This window comes from Nyctereutes procyonoides, unplaced genomic scaffold (genome assembly GCF_905146905.1).
Source record: "Nyctereutes procyonoides isolate TBG_1078 unplaced genomic scaffold, NYPRO_anot_genome, whole genome shotgun sequence".
Classification (NCBI taxonomy): Eukaryota; Metazoa; Chordata; class Mammalia; order Carnivora; family Canidae; genus Nyctereutes; species Nyctereutes procyonoides.
In genome coordinates this window covers 9,907-33,691 of record NW_026575134.1, presented here as the reverse complement: position 1 = coordinate 33,691, position 23,785 = coordinate 9,907, and the positions used below count along the sequence as shown (strand labels likewise).

Here is a 23,785-nt window from a genome sequence, read left to right as displayed (position 1 = left end):
TCACAGGAGGTGATGCAACAGAAGGGCGGGCGGGGGGGGGGGGGGCAGCTTTCTCCCTGGAAGGAGAACCCCCGGGAGGGGAGCCAAGAGAGCAGCCCTGGACCCTGGTGGGGTCATGCTGTCCACACCGTAGCGGCCAGCCAGGGGCTGCTCTCCCCTCTGCCAGCGCTCTGCTGCCTCGTGGGGGGAAATGAGCGGGAGGCCAAAGCCAAGAAGGGGCGCCAGGCTTTTTCGGGCTCAATCGGAAGAGGCCGGCGGCAGCGCTAATCTGCATGTCGCGCTCCCGGAGTGCGGAAGCCCCGACCCCAACAGGTACGTACTAAGCTGCAGAGTCTCTTCCGTGGGATCTTAGGTTGTCCGGCCGGATGCCGCACGGGCTCTGCTTCCTTGGAAAACAACCCAGTGCAGGCCGTTCTCCCTTTGAGAGAAAGTCATCTCCAAACAGTTTCCTGGCAGGGTTCTCTTGATCGCAGGCCTTCCTGCGGCACGCTGTCCTCCTTCCAGCCAGGGATGCTTTCACTCATCACAGCGCATGGCGGCCAAGGGTTGTGGACCAGAAGCCACTTTATATGCTTTACTATTTATTTTTAAAGATTTTCTTCATTTAATTGAGAGGAAGTGCACAAGCGGGGGAAGCTGCAGAGGGAGAAGGAGCCGCAGACTCCCCACTGAGCAGGGAGCCACGATCCCAGGACCCCAAGATCATGACCTGGCCCAAAGGCAGATGCTTAACCATCAGAGCCCCCAGGTGCCCTGGAAGCTACCTTTTAAAATGAATGAGCCACAGCAGCAGCCGCAAGATTACTATTTCACTTTAAGAATTTACAGATTATTCCTGTTTTTACCTAGCTTGCCTGTTCTCTGTGATTTGCGGCATTTAGCGCAACACACAGTTTGGGACTCCAGACACGGAGTGCGTTTAGTGCCTCCTGGGTGGGAAGGGATTGCACGGTTAGTGGGCAGACATTTGGAGCCAATAACTGTGTCCTGTCGTCAGAGCAGGTGTGCACTGGCCGCCAGGAGGCAGCAGGAGGGCCAAAGGTGCCAGCCCCCCACCCCCACCCCCCTGCACCTGCCCCCTCGGCCACCTGCTGGGAGAACAGAGAGGAGAAGTGACAGGACGTCATGGGAGGGGTAACAGCCAAGCCCTTGCTCCGAACCAATGAGCGAGGGCCACAGAGTCTCCTGAAGTCTCCTGTCATCGTGGTGATGCGGGAAGACAGCTCCGGGCAGTCATAATCCAGGTGGCAAAGCAGCTGGGGGGCTCTGGAAAGCAGTGCCTGACAGCCAGGGTTTTCTCAAAACACAGAAGTAACCTGTCCCGAATATGGGAATGTGGCCACCCTCCTCTCCTCCAGCAGCAGGAAGGCTCCGGGGCTGGCAATCCACCTTTGAATGACTCTCTTTAGGCAGGGGACACCGCCCCCCACGCTGCCCCCTCCCCCCCCCCCCCGGTGACCAATAAATAATATTTACAGAGGATGTGTTTTCAAGATATACACCCCCTTCCACCCCAGCCGAGGACAAAGAGTGGAGAGAACCTTCTGGGTTGTTAGCACAGCCCACCCACTCTGGGCACCAGTGGGCAGGGGCGCAGCTCCTCCATCCCCTGCCCTGGGCTGGGACTGGCTGGCTGGTCCGAGGCTCTTCTGTGGTTTGGTGCGGATCTGAGCTGCTCCTGACTACGCAGCTCAGGGCCACGGGGCTCAGAGTAGCTTGGTGGATCGCCTAAGTGGTCAGCTGACTCCAAAAATTCAACACTGGGTAATCTGTTTACTGTCATTTGTGCCTAAAGCTAAAGAAAGAGCAAAATTTAAAGAAATGAACATATCAAGAACTCAGTGAAGTCACTCCCAGACTTCCTTAGCACGTCTTCCTGGACCTGGAGCAGGGAATCGTACCTTTTGGTTAGTGGGTCAGTTTAACAGTCAGAAACAAAGCCCGAATTGCTGAGGTGACTTGACAAAGCTCTGCCTCTCCCCTGCCTTGTGATCCATTTGGATCTGTTTTTTTTGTTTGTTTGTTTGTTTTAAGATTTTATTTATTTATTCATGAGAGACAGAGAGAGGCAGAGACACAGGCAGAGGGAGACACAGGCTCCATGCAGGGAGCCCGATGCAGGACTCGATCTCAGGACCCCGGGGTCACACCCTGAGCCAAAGGCAGATGCTCAACCACCGAGCCCCCCAGGGGCCCTTGATCTGGCTTTTTAAAAAATATATTTTGAGTGAGAAAAACAAAGTTTGCCAAACCAGAGGGCTTTTGTCCAGAAGCTCCTAGTTTCCTGAGCGTCCTCAGCCTATATCTGAACCTTTTTCTTTTTTTCCTTTAGAGAGTTGGGTGTGTGGAGGTTCTGTTTGCAAAGTTGTCTGGCAATGCACAGCCTCTGGGACCGAGCGGCCCGTCTCTCAGGAGCGCACCCGAACCAAATGCACCCACGGCACGCCCGGTCCCAGCAGCGCTGTCACAGCCCGGGAAGCCCCGCGACACTGGGGCGGGCGCGGTGTTCACTCAGCGGGGCACCGAGCCATAATGAGAGGGAGGACATCCACACACGGTTCTGCTTACTGCCGGCTCAAGGCCAGGCAGCCCAGTTCACTGGGGCAGAGGCCAGGACAGAGGTGACCTGTGGGGCGGAAAGCCCAGGGCCTGATGGGGACGCGCGGGCCTGCGGTGAGCTTCTGCTTGTTCTCACTGAGGTGACACGGCTGTGCTCATCCTGCGAAGGCCCCCTAGCCGGGCAGCTGGGGCTGGTGTCCTCTTCTGCAGGGATGGGAACCCCAATAGAAAGTGAGGTGAAGTGTTACAATTCTTTAAAGACCTTCCTCAGATAGTTGTTCCTTGGCCCAGTTCTTTCGCTGAGTGCCTGATTTCTTCCTTTCTTGTGTTTTCTTTTCCTTATTTTATAAGCGAGCTCCACACCCAGTGTGGAGGCCAGCACGGGACTCGATCTCGTGACCCTGAGATCATGGCCTGAGCTGAGATCAAGAGTTGGACGCTCGACCGACAGAGCCACCCAGGCACCTCCCTTAATACGCAATTTCCATAGAATCAGACCCTCACCCCTTCTCTTTCTGGAAGGATAACCCCTGTGTTCCGTCCTCCGTAGGCATCTATGCACACACGAGAAAGCCGGCACACACGCACGACGCAGATGGCCCCAGAGCCTCATGGTGCATGGCAGCGGGGGGCAGGATGTCTGGGTGCAGGCTCACCCGGATTCTGCAGCTCGGCGAGGCCGTAAATGGACCGCACACGCGGCCTCGGACGGGTGCATAGGCCCGCGGTCAGGGAACGGGAGGCTGTGGCCCGCTAAGTCCTGCTCCTCCTCTCCTAGGCTGACCCGGTCCACGAAGATGGTCCTAAGCACCTTGTGGATCCTGACGCTCCTCCTCGTAGGTAAGTCACACGAGGTAAGGCTCAAGCCGGGCCCTGGACGTTTCTGAGTGGGGACGGGGCCCTCACCGCTGTGAGGACATGCCAGGGAAGGCCGCAGAAGTGAACGCGTGTCACACTCACTCCTCCCGGGGTCTGAAGTGCAGGCCCCACGCGGGCCACGCGCAGGTGTCAGACGGCCGAGGTCCCACGTCACCACCCCTGACGCACGGGGAAATCGCTCTTTAATATAGGACACCACAGAGCCGGGGGCTCGGTCGGCAGAGTGTCTGCCTTCCGGCCGAGCCGTGATCTCAGGGTCGTGGGATCGAGCCCCACGTCAGGCTCTGCGCTCAGCATGCAGTCTGCTTCAGATTCTCTGTCTCCCTGTCCCTCCGCCCCTTCCCGGTGTGAATGCACACGCGAGCGTGCTCTCTTTAACACACAAAACCTGGGGCGCCCGGGGGCTCCGTGGTTGAACATCTGCCTCGGCCTAGGGCGTGACCCTGAGGTCCCGGGATCGAGTCCCACGTTGGGGTCCCCTCAGGGAGCCCGCTTCTCCCTCTGCCTGTGTCTCTGCCTCTCTCTGGGTCCCTCATGAATAAATAAATAAAATCTTTAAAAGAAAATAAAGTTTTTGCCTATTATGTTCGGTGTTTGGACAATCCCCAGGGATGGCTTCAAGTTCCCCCCCTTTCCCAGGGATTGCTGTGATTCCTTGTTGAGGGCTCCGGTCACTTGTTCACGTCGCTGTTTGCCACCTCATAGGTCAATAGTGACCTGGCAGAGACGTCCCAGAGTCTGCAGAGAGAGACAATGAGTCCTCTCCAAGTCTTGACCCTGGGGATCCCTTCAGGGCTGAGCCGGGCCTCCCACGCCCCTGCCTGCACCGCCACGTCTTGCTCACACGGAGCCCGCAGAGCCACGAGACGCGAGCCTGGATCCACTCTACCGTCCCTAATGAACACGCATCCGGTCTGGACCCGCGCATTGCAGTCCTCTTTTGCTTCCAAGTTCTGTTCTCACCGGAGACTCCCCCTCTGACTTCTCCTTCCTGTGCTTTGGGGTCTGTCTGCCACTTGCCCACTCACTGTCCCTTGCCCAGGTGGGTAAAACCAATTTATGCCCTTAAATTTTTTTTTTAAATTTTTTTTTTAGTTTATTTATGATAGTCACAGAGAGAGAGGCAGAGACACAGGCAGAGGGAGAAGCAGGCTCCATGCACCGGGAGCCCGACGCGGGATTCGATCCCGGGTCTCCAGGATCGCGCCCTGGGCCAAAGGCAGGCGCCAAACCACTGCGCCACCCAGGGATCCCCGCCCTTAAATTTTTTTAAAAGAAATTTTGTTTATTTATTTGAGAGAGAGAGAGAGAGAGAGCAGAGGGTGGGAGTGGGTGGAAGGAGAGGGAGACGCGGACTCCACGCAGGCGGCCCGTGGCAGGACTCGATCCTGGGACCTGGGCTGAAGGCAGGCACTTCGCCGGCCGAGCCAGCCACCCTGTCCTTAATCTTTGAGCGGACACCACAGCCTCCCAGGAAGGCCCTCTAGCCCCAGAGAGTGGGAACACCAAGCAGGCCAAACCTCCCCGTCACCGTAGCTTGAGAACCAGTGTCCATCAGCTCCTGGCACGAGCCACGTAGGCTCCGATCCCCGCAGCCACTGCCACCGCGCTGGAAACGGGACGGCAGCGGGGGAGCAGGAACCCTTCTCTCTGCCCTCTGGTTGCTGTAAGTTTGGGGTTAGTTTTCAGAGTCCACGAAAAGTAGATCCTGTTCATCTTTGGCAGCATACGGACATCTCAACAGAGAACTCGTTCAGCGCCCAGTGTTGCTATTTTCCCATATTGTCAGCCAAGGATCCGATATTCTTTTTACGAGCATAGGTACTGTTCATGCTCGGAGAAATTCTGGTTGATGCCTGTGAAACATCGGGCCGCCTGGCTGGCTCCGTCAGCGGAGCTCGCGACTCTGGATCTCGGCGTTGTGAGTTCGAGCCCACGGGTGTAGAGATGACTGACAAATAAAAGTCTTTAGAAAGAACGCATGTAGAGCATCGTACATGTTTGCAGACAAACCCTCTCATCAGAGTCGCTCTTTTCTTTCACAGGACTTGGAAATCATAGGTGGCTTAAAGAAGCAGAGTTTCCTCAGAAATCCAGACACTTTTATGCTTTAGTTGCAGAATATGGTTCAAGGCTTTATAACTACCAGGTGAGGTTTTGTTGAATCCTTGTGTACGTCACTTGCTTAGAATTTAATATGCTCCCACTTGCAGTATGTGACCTTCGTCTTGCATGGAAACATCTAATAGGGACAACGTAGGGACCAGAGTCCTAGTCAGTGGTTCTATGCCTAAGAGACCCTACACATTCTGATCCCAGCAGGCTCCTGCCACAGACTGAATGTTTGTGAACCTCTGGTCTTCCCTGTTTCTCCCTTTTGCAATGAGGCCGTCCCCCCTACAGCTGTCTCGTCCTTGTGTCTAGCACACACTGTGTGCGCACAGCTTCACAGCTGCAGGAGCTTCAGGAAGAATTGTACCTGGGATCACACCCATATCTGACTTAGGTGCTCTCTAGACGAGGTTTTGGGCTTCAGACTTTTTTTGGTTCATGCTGGAATGAGCCAAGACTCTGGAGCCTGTTGGGATAGAATGGATGCATGTTGGAAGCACAAAGGACTTTAACTTGGGAGGCCAAGGTCAGAATGCCACAGACTGAATTTGGGTGTCATCCCAGTTGAAAGCGAATCCCCAGGGGCCTTTGGGAAGTGAGGGGGTCACGGGGTGGAGCCTCGTGCCTGGGGTGAGCACCCTGCAGGAGGAGGCTCCAGAGAGCTCCCCGACTCCCTCTCCACCACGTGAGGACACAGAACGAAGACGCTCTCTGTGAACCAGGAAGCGGGACTCCCCAGACAAGGATCCGCCCACCTTGATCTAGGGTCCAGCCTCCAGGACCGAGGAATAGAAGAATCCTGTTCTTCCTGAGCTCCCCCAGCCTAGACGTTCTGTTACAGCCACTGGACAGATGCAGAAAGCTCTCCAAGGAAGGCTTCAGCCCCCAGAAACCTGCAAGTAGCACTTTGTTGTGAGGCAGTGGCTGGTGCTCTGGACGGGACAGCTTCCCCTTCAGCTGGGAGCCAGCTCCATCTACGTGGGCTTACACTGGGCCAGACAGCCGTGTCCTCCCTCCGGCCCACCCAGCTCTCCAGACGGCGTCTGCCTCCAAAGACCAGAGAAGGGAGGAATGACAGGGGCCAGATGAGCCACTGCTCTGTGGGAAGGACCCCACCCAGCCAGTGACCTTGCACCTGACCTCACGGCTGCTTTCCTCCAGATCCTGCTTCTCAGCTCACTCGGCAACTCCTATGTCTGGTCGTGTCCCTCCAGGGGGAGACCGTGCTGTCGGGAGGACCGTCCCCTGGGAAGCTCGTAGGCTGATACCTGGAATGGATCCCAGTTGCAGGGATGCCATCTGCCCTGCATATCCTGGGAATCTGAATAACGAGTGTCAGATCCCGGGTGAAAGTAGAGCCCCGTGGAAACCCCACAAGGAGGGTCAGCCTGAGAGAGCCCCCGCACACATGGCCCTCACATCAAAGACCAGGACCCAGGCCCACAGGAGCTGGGGCCGGAGAGTCCAATCACCTCCAGGAAAACAGAGATGAGAATTTCATGGGCATGGGCAACAGAGGCCTCCGGTTACCGCCAATTTGGGATTAATGCCTATTACGATCGTACGGGTCAGCTTCACTAGGCTATGCGCCCAGATGTTTGGCCAAACACTAGTTCTAGATGTTGTTGTGAAGGCTTTTTTTTATGTGATTAGCATTACACCGATAGGCTTTGAGTAAAACAAATCATCCTCTGTGCCGTGGGTGGGCCTCACCCAATCAGTTGAAGGTCTTAAGAGAAAAAGAGTGAGGTTCCCCCAAAGATGAGGAAACTCTGCCCCCAAATAGCCTTCGGACTTGGGCTGCAATACAAACACTTCCCCGGGCCCCCGGCATGCCAGCCTCCCCGTAGATGTCAGACTCACCCGCCTCCTCAATCCTGGGAGCCAGTTCCCTAAAATAAGTCTCTCTCTCCCTGTCTCACTCCCTCCCTCCATCCCTCCTCTCCACACATCCTACTGGTTCTGTTTCTCTGGAGAACCCTGACGAATGCACTCAAGAACTCCCCTGGCGGTTTGTCAGGGCTTTGACATTGGGCGTCCCCTCTGCCTACGATATTCTGGCCGGATCTTCAGGGGAGGCGCCTCCGTGACACCACAGGTGTTACCAGTTTCCACGCGGAAGGAAGCTGTGCCAGGACCCGCGCGGCGCTGACTCTGCCTTATTTCTAGGTGATTCCTTCCTTCCTTTTCTTTTCTTTTCTTTTCTTTTCTTTTCTTTTCTTTTCTTTTCTTTTCTTCTTTTTTGGTAATTTCTTTATAGATCCCAAGCTACAGGCAATAGAAGCTGTTTTTATTCAGTTAACAATAGATCTTAAACAATGTTCCCTTCTCTTTAGATATAATTTTAGAACTACGGCATTTTATGCCTAATATTCCAGTGGATAGATAGGAATAAGTTACATATTTCATAATATTTGTTTCCAAACCATTGGATTGTTTGCAACTTTCCGATATCATCAACACAGATGTCTCTGTTGCCAAATCTTTTCAACCACGCTTAATTTTTTCATTTAGGATAAACTCCTACAAGAAGGATAAATGATTCCCAGTTTTTAGGTGACCTTTTTATACTGAATCTTAAAGACTTAATACTGCCCTCCGAGAAGCTAGCTGGGCCCCCTGCATCTTCCAGGGCAGGAAGCCGGTGTTAGTAACTCTGCATCTTAAATGATTATAGGGACACGAAATACGTATTTCACTTTCTCCTCAAAATGAGCCTTTCTTAAGAGTATCACTAAATCCATTTATTAGGAAGCTGGCTTAGAACAATTAAGGAAATTAGTTGTGTGCCTGGGGCTCGAGTTCACACCCGGGTTCTGCCGAGAGAGGACTTGCCAGTGTGAACCGTGGGCCGCACATGCGGGGTAGCTGGTTGTACTGCCACACGGTGCCGGCCCGGCCACTGTCCCGTCACCCATCAGAGCTTCAGGTCGGTGACCGCACTGAGCTGCTCCCACCTGCAGCTGGTTTGCCTCGAGCGCCCTATAGGGCGCAGGCTGCAGCCATTAGGCCTCTAGGACCCACCTGCAAAGTGTGGGGCTCTTGCGGCAGGTGTTAAGGGGAGAGAGAGGTAACAGCCTGGTGAGGCGATCCGAAGCCTCCTGCGGAGTCGGTGCCCCCCCTCCCCGCCTTCCGGGGCCGCGATCTGGCAGACACCCCGTGCCTCCACGTCACCCGGGAAGGCAAACCACGACGGTGCTCGCTTGGGATGCAGCGCCTGCACTAAGAGTAAGACCACAGGGGCCGCCCGGGGGCTCAGCGGTGGAGCACCGGCCTTCAGCCCAGGTGACCTGACTGTGACCCCGGGTCCCGGGATCGAGTCCCGCGTCGGGCTCCCCGCATGGAGCCTGCGCCTCCCTCTGCCTGTGTCTCTGGCTCTCTCTGTGTCTCTGCATCTCTGTCTCATGAATAAATAAAATCTTAAAAAAAAAAAAAAGACCAGACAGAGAAGATTGGCATGACCCCCGTGCAGATTTGTGAAGTGTCTGAAATTGAGATTTCCATACTTTTAAGGGGAAAAGCATTTTAAGAAACATGACAGCAGTAAACGACACCGTGGCTCTGGCCACAGCTCGCTCTCCCGTCCCTCCTTGACCACTTCATCCTTCAGTTGATCGCAAATGCGGCTGACCCCAGACCCCAGAGAGTTCTGTGGGGAGGCCACAGCTGCGGGGCGGGACTCCCAGAGTTCTCAGGGAAGTCAGTGCTGCAGGCATCCATCCGCAGGCGCAGTGCAACGCAGCTTCTCCCACACCTTCGATTTTGGGGTTTTTTTTAGCAGTATGCTTAGTGAGAATTTTGGTCATCCTGGCTTCCCTGTGCCTCCAATTTGGTCTCTGATTCTAGAACCTGACATGGGGCCCACGGCTAACAACGTCCAGGCAGGGAAGGCTCGCCTGTGCGCCAGCCCACCACCCTGCACACGTGGTCACAAGGGGATGGGGATCGCACCTTCCAGCCTTCCATCCCCTTCTCCTTATACCTTTGACTTCCTTACTGGTTTATTGTCCTGTGGGTTTTCATACTGTATATGTTCCTACTGTGGAAGCCACTTGAAACCCTTTTTGGAGGAGAAGCCAAAATGAAATTAAAAAAACAATCCTGAGATCTTTTAATTTTCAAGGGACACTCACATGCATTTATCAGCAAATTAATGAGGGAGTATTTTCTACCCACCGTTTTAAGGCTAGAGTGGAAAGCAAGAGATGGAAGTTGAAAACGCTGCCCTTCCCGACAGGGAGCTTCCTCCAACAGAGACTGAAAACTAGAAATAAGTATCTCTCTCTCTCCTAAAAATAGGCTCCCAAATCCACGACCCTGGCAAAAGAAACACATTAAGGGGAGCCTATACGGAGTTAAATTGCTTGGCAAATTTAAAACGAACAAACGAAATAAAACATGGGGCTCCTGGGAGGCTCAGTTGGTTAGGCATCCAACTCCTGACCTCAGCTCAGGTCATGATCTCAGGGTCCTGGGATCGGTCTTGCATCGGGCTCCGCGCTCAGCGGGGAGTCTGCTTGGGGTTCCCCTCTCCCTCTGCGCCTCCCCCCACGTGTGTGCTCTCTCTCTTTCTCTCTCTCTCTAAACAAAAATGACCCCCCCAAACCCAGCAGTGCCTTTTTACTGCACACCAGGCTGCACTGCTTTTGCCACGGCGCCCTCCCTTGGGCCCTCGTGGGAGGCCCTCCCTGGCGGAGCCACTTTGCACAGCAAACGGGTAGGAAGGGGCCCAGGTGTCGGAGCCAAAGAGCAGACTGGTCAGCAGAGGAGGGCGGGGAGCTATTTCCCCACGGCCCATGGGTGGTCCCTGCGGTGGGCTGAAGGGTGACCCTCAGCTGCCCGGCCTGAGAACCTGTGATGTCGAAAGAGTCTCCTGAGATGCAGTCAGGGCTCCTGAGATGAAACCAGCCCGGATTTCCGAGGTGGGCCCTAGACCCGGTGATAGGAGTCCCCGCCAGGGACCCAGAGGGCAAGGCCGGGCGGCTGGGCAGAGACGGGGGCCAGGAGCCGGGAGAGTCCGGCCCCGTGAGGAACAGAGCCCCTCGTGGACTCCAGTTGTCACTGTCAGATTTCGTCCCCACGAAACCTAACTGTTTACAGGAAGGCTGACGGACACACAGGTGTATTAGAGGTCACTTGGTGTCCACCTGTCATGCAGGGACATCGGGGTGGAAAAGTGATTTCATTCCCCTTTATGAATAAGAACACTCATTCTGCTTGAATAGGTAGGATGCAGAATGATGTGGGTCCTCTGGTTCTTTCCAGGCCCGACTTCGAATGCCGAAAGAGCAACTGGAGCTTTTAAAGTGAGTGAGATTTTCTGAATCGTGGGACTTTCTGGTGTGACTCCAGTGGCGGAATGTTCCTGTAACACTTTGAAACTAAAACCCACTTCTGTGGCTTATTCTTTAAGGGAATGTACACTGAGTGGTGCTTTCAAGATTATTTATGACTAAAAAACAATGAAAACCAGCTAGATAAGAAAAATAAGCCAATGGTTAAGTACATTTGAGAACATGTAATGGAGAATTATGAAGCCTTCAAAATAACTATAATGATAAGTAATATATATTTAATGATTATAATAAATAGTAATATATCTTGTGCCTGGGAAGTGCAGCAGGACACAGGATTATAAGCAGGATCTCTATTTTGTCACTAATTTTTTGCACAGAATAATGACTGTTATAATGAAACGTAACTGTTTATTTCATGAAGATCTTGTGTTTTCCAAACTCTGACCATGTAGTTTTACAAATTGGGAGGAAAGAATACGAGATGAGTAGTGCTTATGTTCTTCACCAAAAGGAAATGCCTGCTGGCTCGACACATTCTTATGCTACCCACCAGTCATTTTCAAGCTGTAAAAATAGCAGGAGCCATTCTGACACCTACTGTCAGCAGGAACAGGTGGCCCCCCGGGGTTGCGGCCTCCAGCCCCTCGGCCTCCCACCACCAGCCTCTAGCCACACTCCTTTCCAGAGCCCCTAGGACCTCGGGGCTCGGGATGACCCCCCTGCTCTGTACCCCACTGGAAATGCAGGCTGTTCCCTTTTGAACAAGGGAACAAGGTGACGGGTTGGGATTAGGCTTCAAGCTGTGAGGTCCTGCAGCCTCGGGTCAGGGTGGCGGAGCCCCAAGGGAGGGACGAGGGACGGGTAAGGGTGAGCCCCACCTGCCTGCGGAGAGCACCCCCCAAGCTTTGGGGTGCATCCTGGAAGCTCCCCCTGAGTGTGCTTGCTTTTGTAGAGAGTGAGAGGTGGTGCTTTGGACGAAGGGCATCCTGAGCGCCCTCGCTCAAGACTTTGCCTACAATATAAAGCCCTTCGGCTCTTGCTCTGCTGCTCCCCAAGCCCAGCTGATGATGGGAGCTCACTTTCCTTCCTTTCACATCGGCGTCTCCATTTCCAGGAAGGAAAGCCAGACTTTGGAAAACAACTTCCGTGAAATTCTATTTTTAATTGAACAAATAGATGTTCTGAGGGCACTCCTTAGGGATACGCAGGAGGATCTGCACAGCTACAGCTGGAACACGGACCAGGATGAGGACCAGGACCCCACGGAGGCCACCGATGAGGTAGGGCGCCTGGGAGGGGCACATTCCAGGGCATCTGGTCAAATCCAGGGCTGGCTGCTCTGTGGCTTTGTCCTCCTCCTCAACACTCCCTGACAGCAGCTTACCTCCATAAAGCTTGCCACAGAAACCCACTTTTTTTTTTTAATCATTTGTGTATCACGGAGAAGACCGTGTTCCAATATAACTGACTTCCTCCCAAAATAAATAACCTGATTCTGTTTTATTTTCCAGTAAAACAGAAGATCATTCAGAAATGCAGCCCCTGAATGTCTATACACAAATACTTAGAATATTTTTATTCAAGGACCGTCTGAAGCTAGTGCACTTGACCTGTCCATTCCCCATTGCACAACACTGTGCTGGAGACCGAAGAGCTTGGCTTTGCTGCTTTTCTCGCTCTTCACTAACTTCTCTTCTTCCCTTAATGTCCACGTTTAAAAAAAGATTTTATTTATTTGAGGGAGAGAGAACAAATGGGCAAGGGGAGCAGCAGAGGGAGAAGCAGACTCCTCGCTGAGCAGGGAGCCTGCTGTGGGGCTCGATTCCAGGGCCCTGAGATCATGACCTGAGCAGAAGGTAGATGCTTCACCTACTGAGCTACCTGGGTGCCCTCCTCAATGTCTACTTTCTGAAGCACACACAAACAGGACTCTGACACCTCCTGCCTTCCAGGCCACATTTTGTCATGGCCCTGAGACAAGGGTCCACGTCAATTTGACCTTGGATGGTGGGTCCTCTCGGACTCTTGCTTTATAAAATCAGAACATCCTTAAGAAGCCAATATTAAGTGTGCCTGGGTGGCTGAGTTGGTGAAACATCTGCCTTCAGCTCAGATCACGATCTCAGGTCCTGGGATCCAGCCCCACATCGGGCTCCCTGTTCCGCGGGGAGTCTGGTTCTCCCTCTCCCTCTGCTGCTCCTCCAATATGTGCTCTCTCGCTCTCTCTCAAATAAATAAATAAATAAATAAATAAATAAATAAATAAATAAATAATATATATGTATATATATATGTATATATTTATTTTTAAAAGAAGCCCGCCTTAACTCAAAGGATGGATACTTTCTAACAAGCAGGAACTCCATGTAAACTGCCCGATTCCCAAATACCTACAGAACGATTAAGTCTTTAGGCAAGAATGAAGGGGGGTGCCCAGCAGGTGGCACACACAACCTCGTGTGATCTCCTCACTGCAGAGCATGACGGGGGCTTGTTAGGGATTCTGAAGGGGCCTTGGGTCCACCATGCCCCAACTTGGGGGTGTCTGGACACACCTCAGCTGCCCGGGGAGCAGCAATCCCACAGACCTATGGAGGGCACTGGAAATCTGTGTGCCGTGGCTGGCTCTGTTCAGCTCCCTAAATGTTCACTGCTGGTATTTTTGCAGATTATGACACTTAGGTCCACACCAACAAATTGTCAAAACTCATGCAGTTGGCCAGAATTGTTAACTGAAAACTCTTTCTAATACTTGTACAGGAAATGTCAAACTTGGTAAATTATGTCCTTAAAAAGTTGAGAGAGGACCAAGTCCAGATGGCTGACTATGCACTTAAATCAGCAGGTGAGTAAAAGCTGAAGAGTTAATGCTTCCAAAGTGTCCTGATTCTCCATATGATTTTATTTTATATATTTTTTATTTTTTTTAAAGATTTTTTATTTTTTATTGTTAAGTCATCTCTACACCCAATGTGGGGCTCAAAGTCACAACCCCGAGATCAAGAGTTGCATGCTTTACCAACTGAGCCAGCCACGTGCCCCCTCTCTATTTTTTTATTAAGAAAACATACTTATGTATTCAATAACTTGAGAAGAAGCCAAAATTCACAAATCTAGACAATGAGGAAGAGAATAGAAATGTTTGTAGTTAATTGTTTTCGGGGTGCAAATCTTGGAAGAAGCAAAACTGGGCATCTTCATTAGCATGCATTGAAAGGACCACAAAGGGGGGCGCCTGGGTGTCTCGGTGGGTGAAGTGTCTGCTTTTAGCTCAGGTCATGTTCTCAGGGTCCCGAGATCCAGCTTGCATCGGGGAGCCTGCTTCTCCCTCTCCCTCTGCTCCTCCCCTGCTCGTGCTCACTCTCTCTCAAATAAATCAATAAATGCTTTAAAAAAAGAAGAAGAAAAAAAAGGACCACAAAGGAAGCTGTCATGCCACAATGAGGTTGGGAATGCAGAAAATAGGACAAGCGATACAAAAGTTAGAACATTTTATATTTTATATTCTAAAATGACTGCTAATGACTAATCTAAATGTATTATCAGTGATTAAATGATGTTAAAAGACTACATTCTTAAAGTCTTCCAATTGAACTTAATTCTTAAGTGCTTACACTAAGAAACATTAACCTTAATATTCCCTATCTGCCTGTGATAGTCCGTACATGACATGTGCTCAGTGAGCAAAGGGGGAAAATATAAAACAAACGCAATAACGCTGATTTTTACCAATTGACAAAGCCAGATTTATACTGGGACAATAAAGTTGTGCCCTGTGTAAAATTGAGAGCATTTGGACTAGAATGATTATTCAGTTGTGTGTGTGCACGTGTGCATGCACATGGGTTGAGAGAGGCAGAGCAAGAGAATAGACCTGCCTGCATCCGAATTTCCTGAAGCATGGGGAGAATTAGCACTGAAATAAGACTTGGGGAGGTGAGAGGCACCTGGGTGGCACAGTCAGTTAAGCATCCGACTCCTGGTTTCAGCTCAGATCGTGACCTCAGGGTCGTGAGATCCAGCCCATGTTGGGCTCTGTGCTCAGCATGGAGTCTGCTTGAGATTCTCTCTCCCTCTCCCTCTGCCCTTCCTGCTCATGCTCGCTCTCTCAAATAAAGAAATAAATTTTTTTTAAAAAAAGGGGCAGCCCCGGTGGCTTAGCATTTTAGCGCTGCCTTTGGCCCAGGGTATGATCCTGGAGACCGGGGGGATGGGGTCCCATGTCGGGCTCCCTGCATGGAGCTTGCTTCTCCCTCTGCCTGTGTCTCTGCCTTTCTCTCTCTGTGTGTCTCATGAATAAATAAATAAAATCTTAACAACAACAACAACAAAAAGACATGGGGAGATGAACCAGACAGAGAATCCTTTTTTTGTTTTGTTTTTTTTTTAATACTGGCATTTAGATACACCCTTTTTATGCTTTCTTTCCTCTTTCCTCTTCTTTATTTTTTTATTTTTAAAGATTTTATTTTTTTATTTATGAGAGGCACAGAATGAGAGAGAGAGACAGAGGCAGAGACACAGGCAGAGAGAGAAGCAGGCTCCACACAGGGAGCCCGACGCGGGACTCGATCCTGGAACTCCAGGATCACACCCTGGGCCAAAGGCAGGCCCTAAACTGCTGAGCTCCCCAGGGATCCCTCCTCCTCTTTATTGAATGCATTTATAGCTTCCATTTCAAAAAATTCACGATGACAAATGCAAATCCAGCAATAGTCCATGTAGAACAAGGACGAGCAGAACATGTTACGGTTTCTTAGTAAATGCGAGCATGAAGTGCGTTGCCAGCTTCTGGTTGGACCAACGTGGAGAGAGCCCATGCCAGCTTCTCCCCTCACTGATTACATACAACTGAAAAATTTGGACAAATATACAAAGCAGAGCCAAAACCATGACCTGAGCCAAAACCAAGAATTGCCTGCTTATATGACTGAGCCGCCCAGGCACTCTTGACATTGTTTTTTATGCTTTTTTTTTTTTTTTTTTGCTTTTAGGTAGGTTGGGCTGACATAATAGTCTCATCACATGAGCTGTTAAAATATGGGGGTCTGTAAGTCTGATTAGGTAATAAACACAATACACATAAAATTTCCACCTCTGAATCAATTGTTCAGTTCAGAACTGAATCAATACCAGTTTCAGAAATGTTGTGAAACCACAAGGAACAAGCATGGTTTTCTCAAAGAGACAGAATCTCAGTGGTAATGAGGGCGGGAAGCCATACTTTCCCTACCAGTTCCCCAGTGTGAACTTCACCTTACTTGCAATTTGCCTGGGAATACTTCTCTAACAACGCTATGAAAATATAACTGATGTTGACTGGGTGACGGGCACTGAGGGGGGCACTTGACGGGATGAACACTGGGTATAATTCTATATGTTGGCAAATTGAACACCAATAAAAAATAAATTTATAAAAAAATGTATAACTGATGTGTTTGGAGACGTGTAATTCTCAATTTTGAAAGTTATTTTATCTTTTTAGGGGCCTCTATTGTGGAAGCCGGGACCTCAGAAAGTTACAAAAATAATAAAGCAAAACTTTACTGGCATGGGATTGGGTTCTTAACTTATGAGATGCCTCCAGATATTATCCTCCAGGTAAAAGTTAGACCCAGAGGAATCTATTTATACTTGAAGATTTTGTTCCTGTTAAGTGTCATGAAAATATTAACACCCAAAATGGAGACCAATCTGAACTTGTCACAGAACCTGAAACCATGTCTTTGCATTTTATTTTATTTTTTATTATTTTTTTAGAGACAGTGGGGGCAGGGAGGAGGGCAGAGGGAGAGGGGGAGATAATCTCCAGCAGACTCCCCGCTGAGCATGGGGCCCTATGTGGGACTCGATCTCACAACCCTGAGACCTGAGCCGAAATCAAGAGTCAGATTTTTAACCGACTGAGCCACCCAGGCGCCCCTACTTGCGTTTTAATAGTCATCAAACTATAGAAATTATTTCTTATTTTATGAGCAGTAATCTATGATTGATTAATTTGTAATTGTAAACTAGATGATTTACTACTTAAATAGAATGCTTGCATTCTATATCTTCTCCTTGAGTTGATTCTGTGGCCGCCCTTTTTTGTTGAAAACTTCAGTCTTCTAACAAACGTTATCTCAAGGTACATGCCCCTCGGTGCAGGCACTGCTGCACGCCGTTCGGGCTACACATTCTTACAGAGTCCAAGTATAACAGGATAAATTTCCAAGTAAGATTCCCGTGAAAACATCTGAGCTCAACTTAGAAGGCTCTAGGGAGACATCATCAGCTGGTAGCGCTCAATCTTAACTACAATCTACAAACCTGGAGTCAGTTTCCAAGGTAGGAATACCTCCAGGAGCAATTGTACAGATTTCATTCCAGACTCTGGATCTAGAAAATGGTACATTTTTTCTTCCTTACCACCACCACCACCACCATCACCTCTATCACTGTCTTTGCCACTGGCACGCCATCAGCACTCATGCCAACTGGCTGCCTTCTAGACATACAGACTAGTAGAGTAACAAAAGAAAATACACAATAAATAAATTATGCAATCATATTATAGATAATCCTATAATAAAGGGCTTTGAGTGATAGAAGCACAATCTGCCCTGGGAAAACAACCAAACCCCTGGATATCTGGGCAGTTTTCCTTCATACCATAGGCATAAGCGAGATCTGCGGTCAGTAGTGATTTGCTGACCAATGGTGCAGCGTGGATTTATACAAGATAAGAGATTAACCTGGTGTTTCCTTTCCAGCCGGACGTCCACCCTGGGAAGTGCTGGGCCTTCCCAGGTTCCCAGGGTCACGCCCTGATCAAGCTTGCCAGGAAGATCGTGCCAACCGCCGTTACCATGGAGCACATCTCGGAGAAGGTGTCTCCCTCAGGGAATATCTCCAGCGCACCCAAGGAATTTTCTGTCTATGTGAGAGGCACTCGAAATCCGTGTTCAGAGTGGGTTGTGCTAGGAGGGGGTTGGTTAGGAATCACACGCTGGGATGTCACCTGAACCATGTGGCTAACCATGTTTGTCACTCTGAGAAGGTTATTTCCTTCCAGAACCTCAGCTTTGCCATCTACAAAGACAGAGGGTTGGACCAGATAATTTCTCTTACTCTTTGTTTTTTTTACTTTTATCAAAGTTATATGCACACAATTAAAAAATCAACATTCTCATATGCCGATAATGAAACATTTTTTTTTCTTGTGCCAGGGTTTACACCCCAGCTTCTCTGGAAATTTCTACTTGCCACAGTTTTAGCTGCTCATTTGGGTACTTGCCTTCATATTTGCTTTTACCATTACTTCTTTTTTTAAAAGTCATCTCCATGCCTAACATGGGGCTCGAACTCACCACCCCAAAATCGAGAGTCACATGCTCTACTGACTGAGCCAGTCAGGTGCCCCTACTTTTACTCATGATTTTTCAGTTTCGATTATAATCCACTGACTTCCTCTGATGAAAAATGAAGATTAGTTCTCTTCTACAGCTCTCATTCTCATTCTCCTCCCAATTCTGGGGTCTGTCTTTTCTTTAAAAAACAGATTTACTGAGATGCCATTCACACATCAGCAGTTCACTTCCTTAAAGTGTTCACTTCTGCGGCTTTTAATATGTTCACAGACTTGTGTATCCATCACCACAATCAACGGTAGAACATTTTTATTCCTTCCAAAGGAAGGCTTGCACTCCTTCGTTGTCAGCTGTCATCTCCAACCCCTGGCACCACTGACGTGCTTTGTCTCTGCAAAGTCGCCTACTCTGGACATTTCAGTATAGGTGGAATTGTACAATATGTGGTCCACTGTGAGCAGCTCTTTCCATTTAGCATCATGTTGTTGGGGTTCACCTGTGTTATATAACGTGTCACTACTTCATTTTTTAAATTGCTGAATAATAGGAGCATCTGGGTGGCCCAGTCTGGTGAGTGTCCGTTCTTGGTTTCAGCTCAGTCATGATCGCAGGGTTCTGGGATGGAGCCGGGTGCCGGGCTCTGTGTGCAGTGCGACGTCTGCTTAAGACTCTGCCTCTCCCTCCCTGTCTCTGTCTCTCATTCTCTCAAATAAATAAATAAATCTTGAAAAAATATTTTAAACATTGAAAAAATAACAATAAATAAATTGCTGAATAATAATTCGTTGTGTGGCTAGACATGTTTTATCCATCCACTCACCAGCGGAAGGGCATTTGAATTGTTTCCCCCGTTTCGACTATTATGAATAGTGCCCTGAGAGCATTCGTCTTAGTGTGGACACTGGTGTTCCTTTCTCTGGGGTCTGAACCTGGAGGGGGAATTACTGGGTCACGCGCTAAATCTGCGTTTCAGGGTGGGGACCCTGGTAGATGCCGCATCTTCCTTTGAATCAATATGCGACGTTTCCACTTACAGTGTGAGTGGTGCTGTTCTCACCGAACCATAGAGTTCATTGAAATACTGTTTTCTTTGTGTATGATTTCCGATGTTCCTGAGGATAACAAATGCCTCATTTTAATTTCATTTGCTTACTTTTCTATATTCCTATCACAGAGCAATCCCCACCCCTCTTTTTCAGAACGGTAAAAATCCTGCCATCATGTTTCTTCATGTCAGGCACTTTCCAAGTTTATTCTTTATTTTTTTATTTTTTAAAGATGTCGCTCTGCGCCACTCTGCCCCTCGGCTCAGATCTGACCACAACTTCACGTCTGCATCCGGGGATTTAACTTAATCACCTAACCTATTATGTAAAAAATCTTTTCTAATTTCCCTTCTTTGTTTTTTGCTTCACCTTCTGAAAGATTTTTATCAAATTTTATCTTAACCCATATGTTGAATTTTTCATTTCCACTGTTGTGATTATTCTTAGACGTTTTTTTTTTTTCCTGTAAATAACTCCTTTCTTTTGGGTCTAAGTTTCTTCCTTCATGGATGCAATATCTTCTCTTAAGCTTCAGAAGATATTAGTGGATATTAATTAATCGTGTTGCATTTATCTTCTGCTCTCCCTCGTGTCTTTATCCCCAAATATCACTTTTTCTATTTGTTGAAAAGTGCTTTTCTCTCCTGGCTGATGATGCTTTTCTGTTGCATTTAGGAGCCAAAGGGTAAAAAGTCAGCTGAAAGCTCCGCACGCAAGATGCTGGCTACTGACAGTGAGGCACTTGGGTGGATGTTCTGTTTGGACTGTTTCTTCCGGAGCCCCAGAGTGTGATATGGGGCAGGTTGACCCTTGAGGAATTCTGCAACCTTGTGCTCAGGAGATTGCAGCTTTGCCACCATCCATGGGGAGAATAGGTTCATGCACCTGTCCCTGCAACTCCGTGCCTGGCCTCCTGCCCTGGCCCTGCCTCTGCCCATTCTGGGAACTTGTGATGGCAAGTGTAGACATGCTACTGGTCCCCCTCCAGCCAGGGCAGTCCACCCACCCATCGGCTATCTCCAGACTTCATCTTAGGTGTTCCCTGTTGCTTTATGCCTTTCTTCAACTCCTTGCTGGCCCTATCTGGATGGGAGGCTTGGAGTTAAAACATGGGTGCCCACCCTGCTTTGTGCACCCTTTGAACACTTGTAGGTGTCATGATTCTGGGTTACAAGACAGAAAGGAAACCACTGTCCTTCGATGCGAGCCTGATGCTCTCCGCAATAGGTGTCTGATGACACCTGCAGCTGACACGGGTTGTATTTGAGTAGCTGGAACCCTCTCTCAGAGAGGCACACCCAGGTGCTCATTACAGAGGAATTATGGGTGACCCTTCAGGCAATAAAATTCATTTCTCATCATTTCTCTGTCTCTCTTTTTAAATATTTTATTTACCCATTTGTTGGAGAGAGAGAGAGAGAGACAGCAAGCGAGCACAAGCAGTGGGGAGGGGCAGAAGGAGAAGCAGGTTCTCTGTGAGGAGCCCAGTGTGGGACTCCATCCCAAGACCCCAGGATCATGACCTGAGCTGAAGGTAGACGCTCAACCACTGAGCCACCCAGGTGCCCCTTATGCGTGTATGTTTTTTAAAGATTTTTTTTTAATTTTTTTTTTATTTATTTATGATAGTCACAGAGAGAGAGCGAGGCGCAGAGACATAGGCAGAGGGAGAGGGAGAAGCAGGCTCCATGCACCGGGAGCCCGACGTGGGATTCGATCCCGGGTCTCCAGGATCGCGCCCTGGGCCAAAGGCAGGCGCCAAACCGCTGCGCCACCCAGGGATCCCTGTTTTTTAAAGATTTTATTCACTTATTTATTTGAGAGAGAGAAAGAGAGTAGGGTGGGGGCGGTGGGGGAGAGGAACAAGCAGACTCCATGCTGAGTGCAGAGCATGACCCTGAGATCATGACCTGATCCAAAAACAAGAGTCGGCCGCTTAACCAACTGAGCTACCTTGGCGCCACTCATTTGGTGTTTATTTAATTCAAGGTATGCCAACTGCAAATTCCGTCATTGAGCCAGAGTGAATGGTGGGATTTCCTCTAGTTCCCTGTCTTATCTATCATCTATATCTATCTATCTATCTATCTATCTATCTATCTATCTATCTATCTATCTATCATCTATCTATCATCTATCTCTATCTACCTATGTATCTATCATCTATGTATCTATCATCCATCAGTCAATTGATCAATCTATCTACCTATTGTCTATCTATCCAGTCAGACCTGTGGTCAGCCTTTTCTCACCTCACAAGCCCCTGAGTTAAACACCTGTTGGGTGTCAGGGCAGCACCAGCACCTGGCACAGCACCATGGCCCTGGTGGACACCCAAAGATGTCTTGTGAACTGTTGCTACCTGGACAGATGCCAGGCTCTGTTTATTGAACCAAGCATGCACTCATGAGAACCCCCTTGTCTGTTGCTTTCCTTTGCAGGGCATCTCGAAACAGTGTGAGGGAGAAGAGATTTTCCTAGGTCAGTTCGTATATAACAAAACAGGAAGCACTGTTCAGACATTCGAGCTCCAGGTAATGAGAGCCCTGGGAAAACACAAGGTGTAAGGAAGTCCATTCCCGGGAGGGGTCCTTCGGTGTTGTGGATGCAAAGTGTTGTGTCAGGATGATTATGACAAAATTGCAAGCTAAGGAAGGCTTGGCTAAAGTTCAATTTTAGCTCCACGTGCTGCATGGATTTTAATGCCAAAAAAAAAAAAACATGCAAATACCAGAGTGGGTTCTAAGCCAGATTCTTCCTCATTTGCTATCATGTTTTTGTTTTGTTTTGTTTTACTATATTTATTTTCTCAGTCCTTCTCTTACCTGTTGGGCTCCCTTGATACTATTGGGTTTGGTGTCTCTATGTCACCTCCCATGGAGATGGTTGAGGCAGACAGGAACTCAGGAAGAGAAAATAAATATCAGACAATATGAGTAAAATCCCTCTTCCTGACATTGGGGAGTGTGAGGAAGAGAAAATGAGGGGAAAAAATACCACCTGTTAACATCAAAATCCCTGAAAGCCATTAAAGTATATGAAATATGTTTTCATTATTTGTCATTAGCCACAGGAAGATTTAGAAGGCATTGCTTACCAGGTAAAAATAAGTGTGTTCTGTATAATATGCTGAGATAATCCAAGCTGAGAACAATATATGTGTTAGAAATGAATGAACCTAATGAACCCATAGAGTTTCATACATGATTATTCATCCATTCCTCTCTCACTCCCACCTAGGAGCGCTGTAGGGCGGGGGAGTGGGGGGGGAGCACTTAGTGTCCAGATCACCACATTTTCTCCCACCTCGCTATTGTCCTTCTTACGAGCCCTGTACGTACAGGCTTATTTTCCCATCCATTAGACTGCGTGTTTTTTTTTTTAAGATTTTATTTATTTATTCATGAGAGACAGAGAGAGAAAGAGGCAGAGACACAGGCAGAGAGAGAAGCAGGCTCCCTCTGGGGGAGCCCGATGTAGGACTCAATCCTGGGACTCCAGGGTCACGCCCTGAGCTGAAGGGAGATGCCCAACCACTGAGCCCCCCAGGTACCCACCTTGGGATTCTTTGAGAGGGATTTCTGTATAAGGCATTCATTTGTATCTTCTCTTTATTTTCAGCATGATGTTTTTGAATCCTTATCATGTGTAAAACTGAAAATCCTCAGCAACTGGGGACACCTGAAATACACATGTTTATATAGATTCAGAGTCCATGGCACCCCAGGAGAATACCCCTAGAGGACCCCCAGCAGACGGCCGTGACCACAGGTCCAGAATACGGGACTGTTCTTATTCCTTTAGGTTCATCGCACCCATAGGAATTGAAACGGGAGTGGGAGGGAAAACTCAAAGTGGTTCATACCTGCCAATAAAATGTGAATGAGTTTTACTAGTAAAAAATAGAATAAGTGCAATGTTCTTGTGGTACTTTAGCTTTTGAGGATGAATCAGGTGAAAGCACTGAAAGGAAAGCATTTGGAAGAAGCTGGTATTATTCTACAGTCTCTCAGACTAGCATCTCTGCCTTCATTACTCATGCAACACTAACTGTACCAGGCATGAATGGCACGGATGCCCACCACTACTGTCGTGCCATATACGTATACGTAACAGTGATCTAGCAGTGACTGCAGGCACCCGTCAATGCAAGCAGGTAAGCCTAAGAAATTAGAGGTGAAAATCAGAGAGGAATCTGACCATGTGACTTGCAGATGGCTTGGTGAATTTCTTGACATGCAGTAAAATCAATGAAGGAATAGGTTACAAACAAGGAGAAACCACAGGAAATTAGTGTACAAAATTATTATATGGAAATTGGCTTCATTCATAAATACAAACAACAACCAGTTAGAGGATACAATTTACAAAAGCTGTAACAAAGATTTCAAAAAATAATAAGGGGCCTCTGAGAGGCTCAGTTGGTTAAATGTCTGACTTTTGATTTTGGCTCAGGTATGATCTCAGGGTCATGGTATCGAGCCCTCTATCATGCTCCATGCTCAGCGGGGAGTCTGCTTGAGATTCTCTCTCCTTCCATCCC

The 23,785-nt window shown here is 48.9% G+C and overlaps 1 protein-coding gene across 1 annotated transcript; it reads left to right on the top strand.

Annotated features, from left to right (window-relative positions):
• The first annotated feature begins 190 nt into the window (after positions 1 to 190).
• On the top strand, positions 191 to 22,983 carry SUN3 (Sad1 and UNC84 domain containing 3). Its single transcript, XM_055300778.1, has 10 exons — positions 191 to 312; positions 3,338 to 3,399; positions 5,484 to 5,587; positions 10,816 to 10,856; positions 11,962 to 12,127; positions 13,608 to 13,692; positions 16,333 to 16,448; positions 17,600 to 17,767; positions 21,684 to 21,776; positions 22,864 to 22,983. The coding sequence occupies exons 1-10, from the start codon at positions 191 to 193 to the stop codon at positions 22,981 to 22,983; spliced, it is 1,077 nt and encodes a 358-aa protein (XP_055156753.1).
• Positions 22,984 to 23,785: the final 802 nt, after the last annotated feature.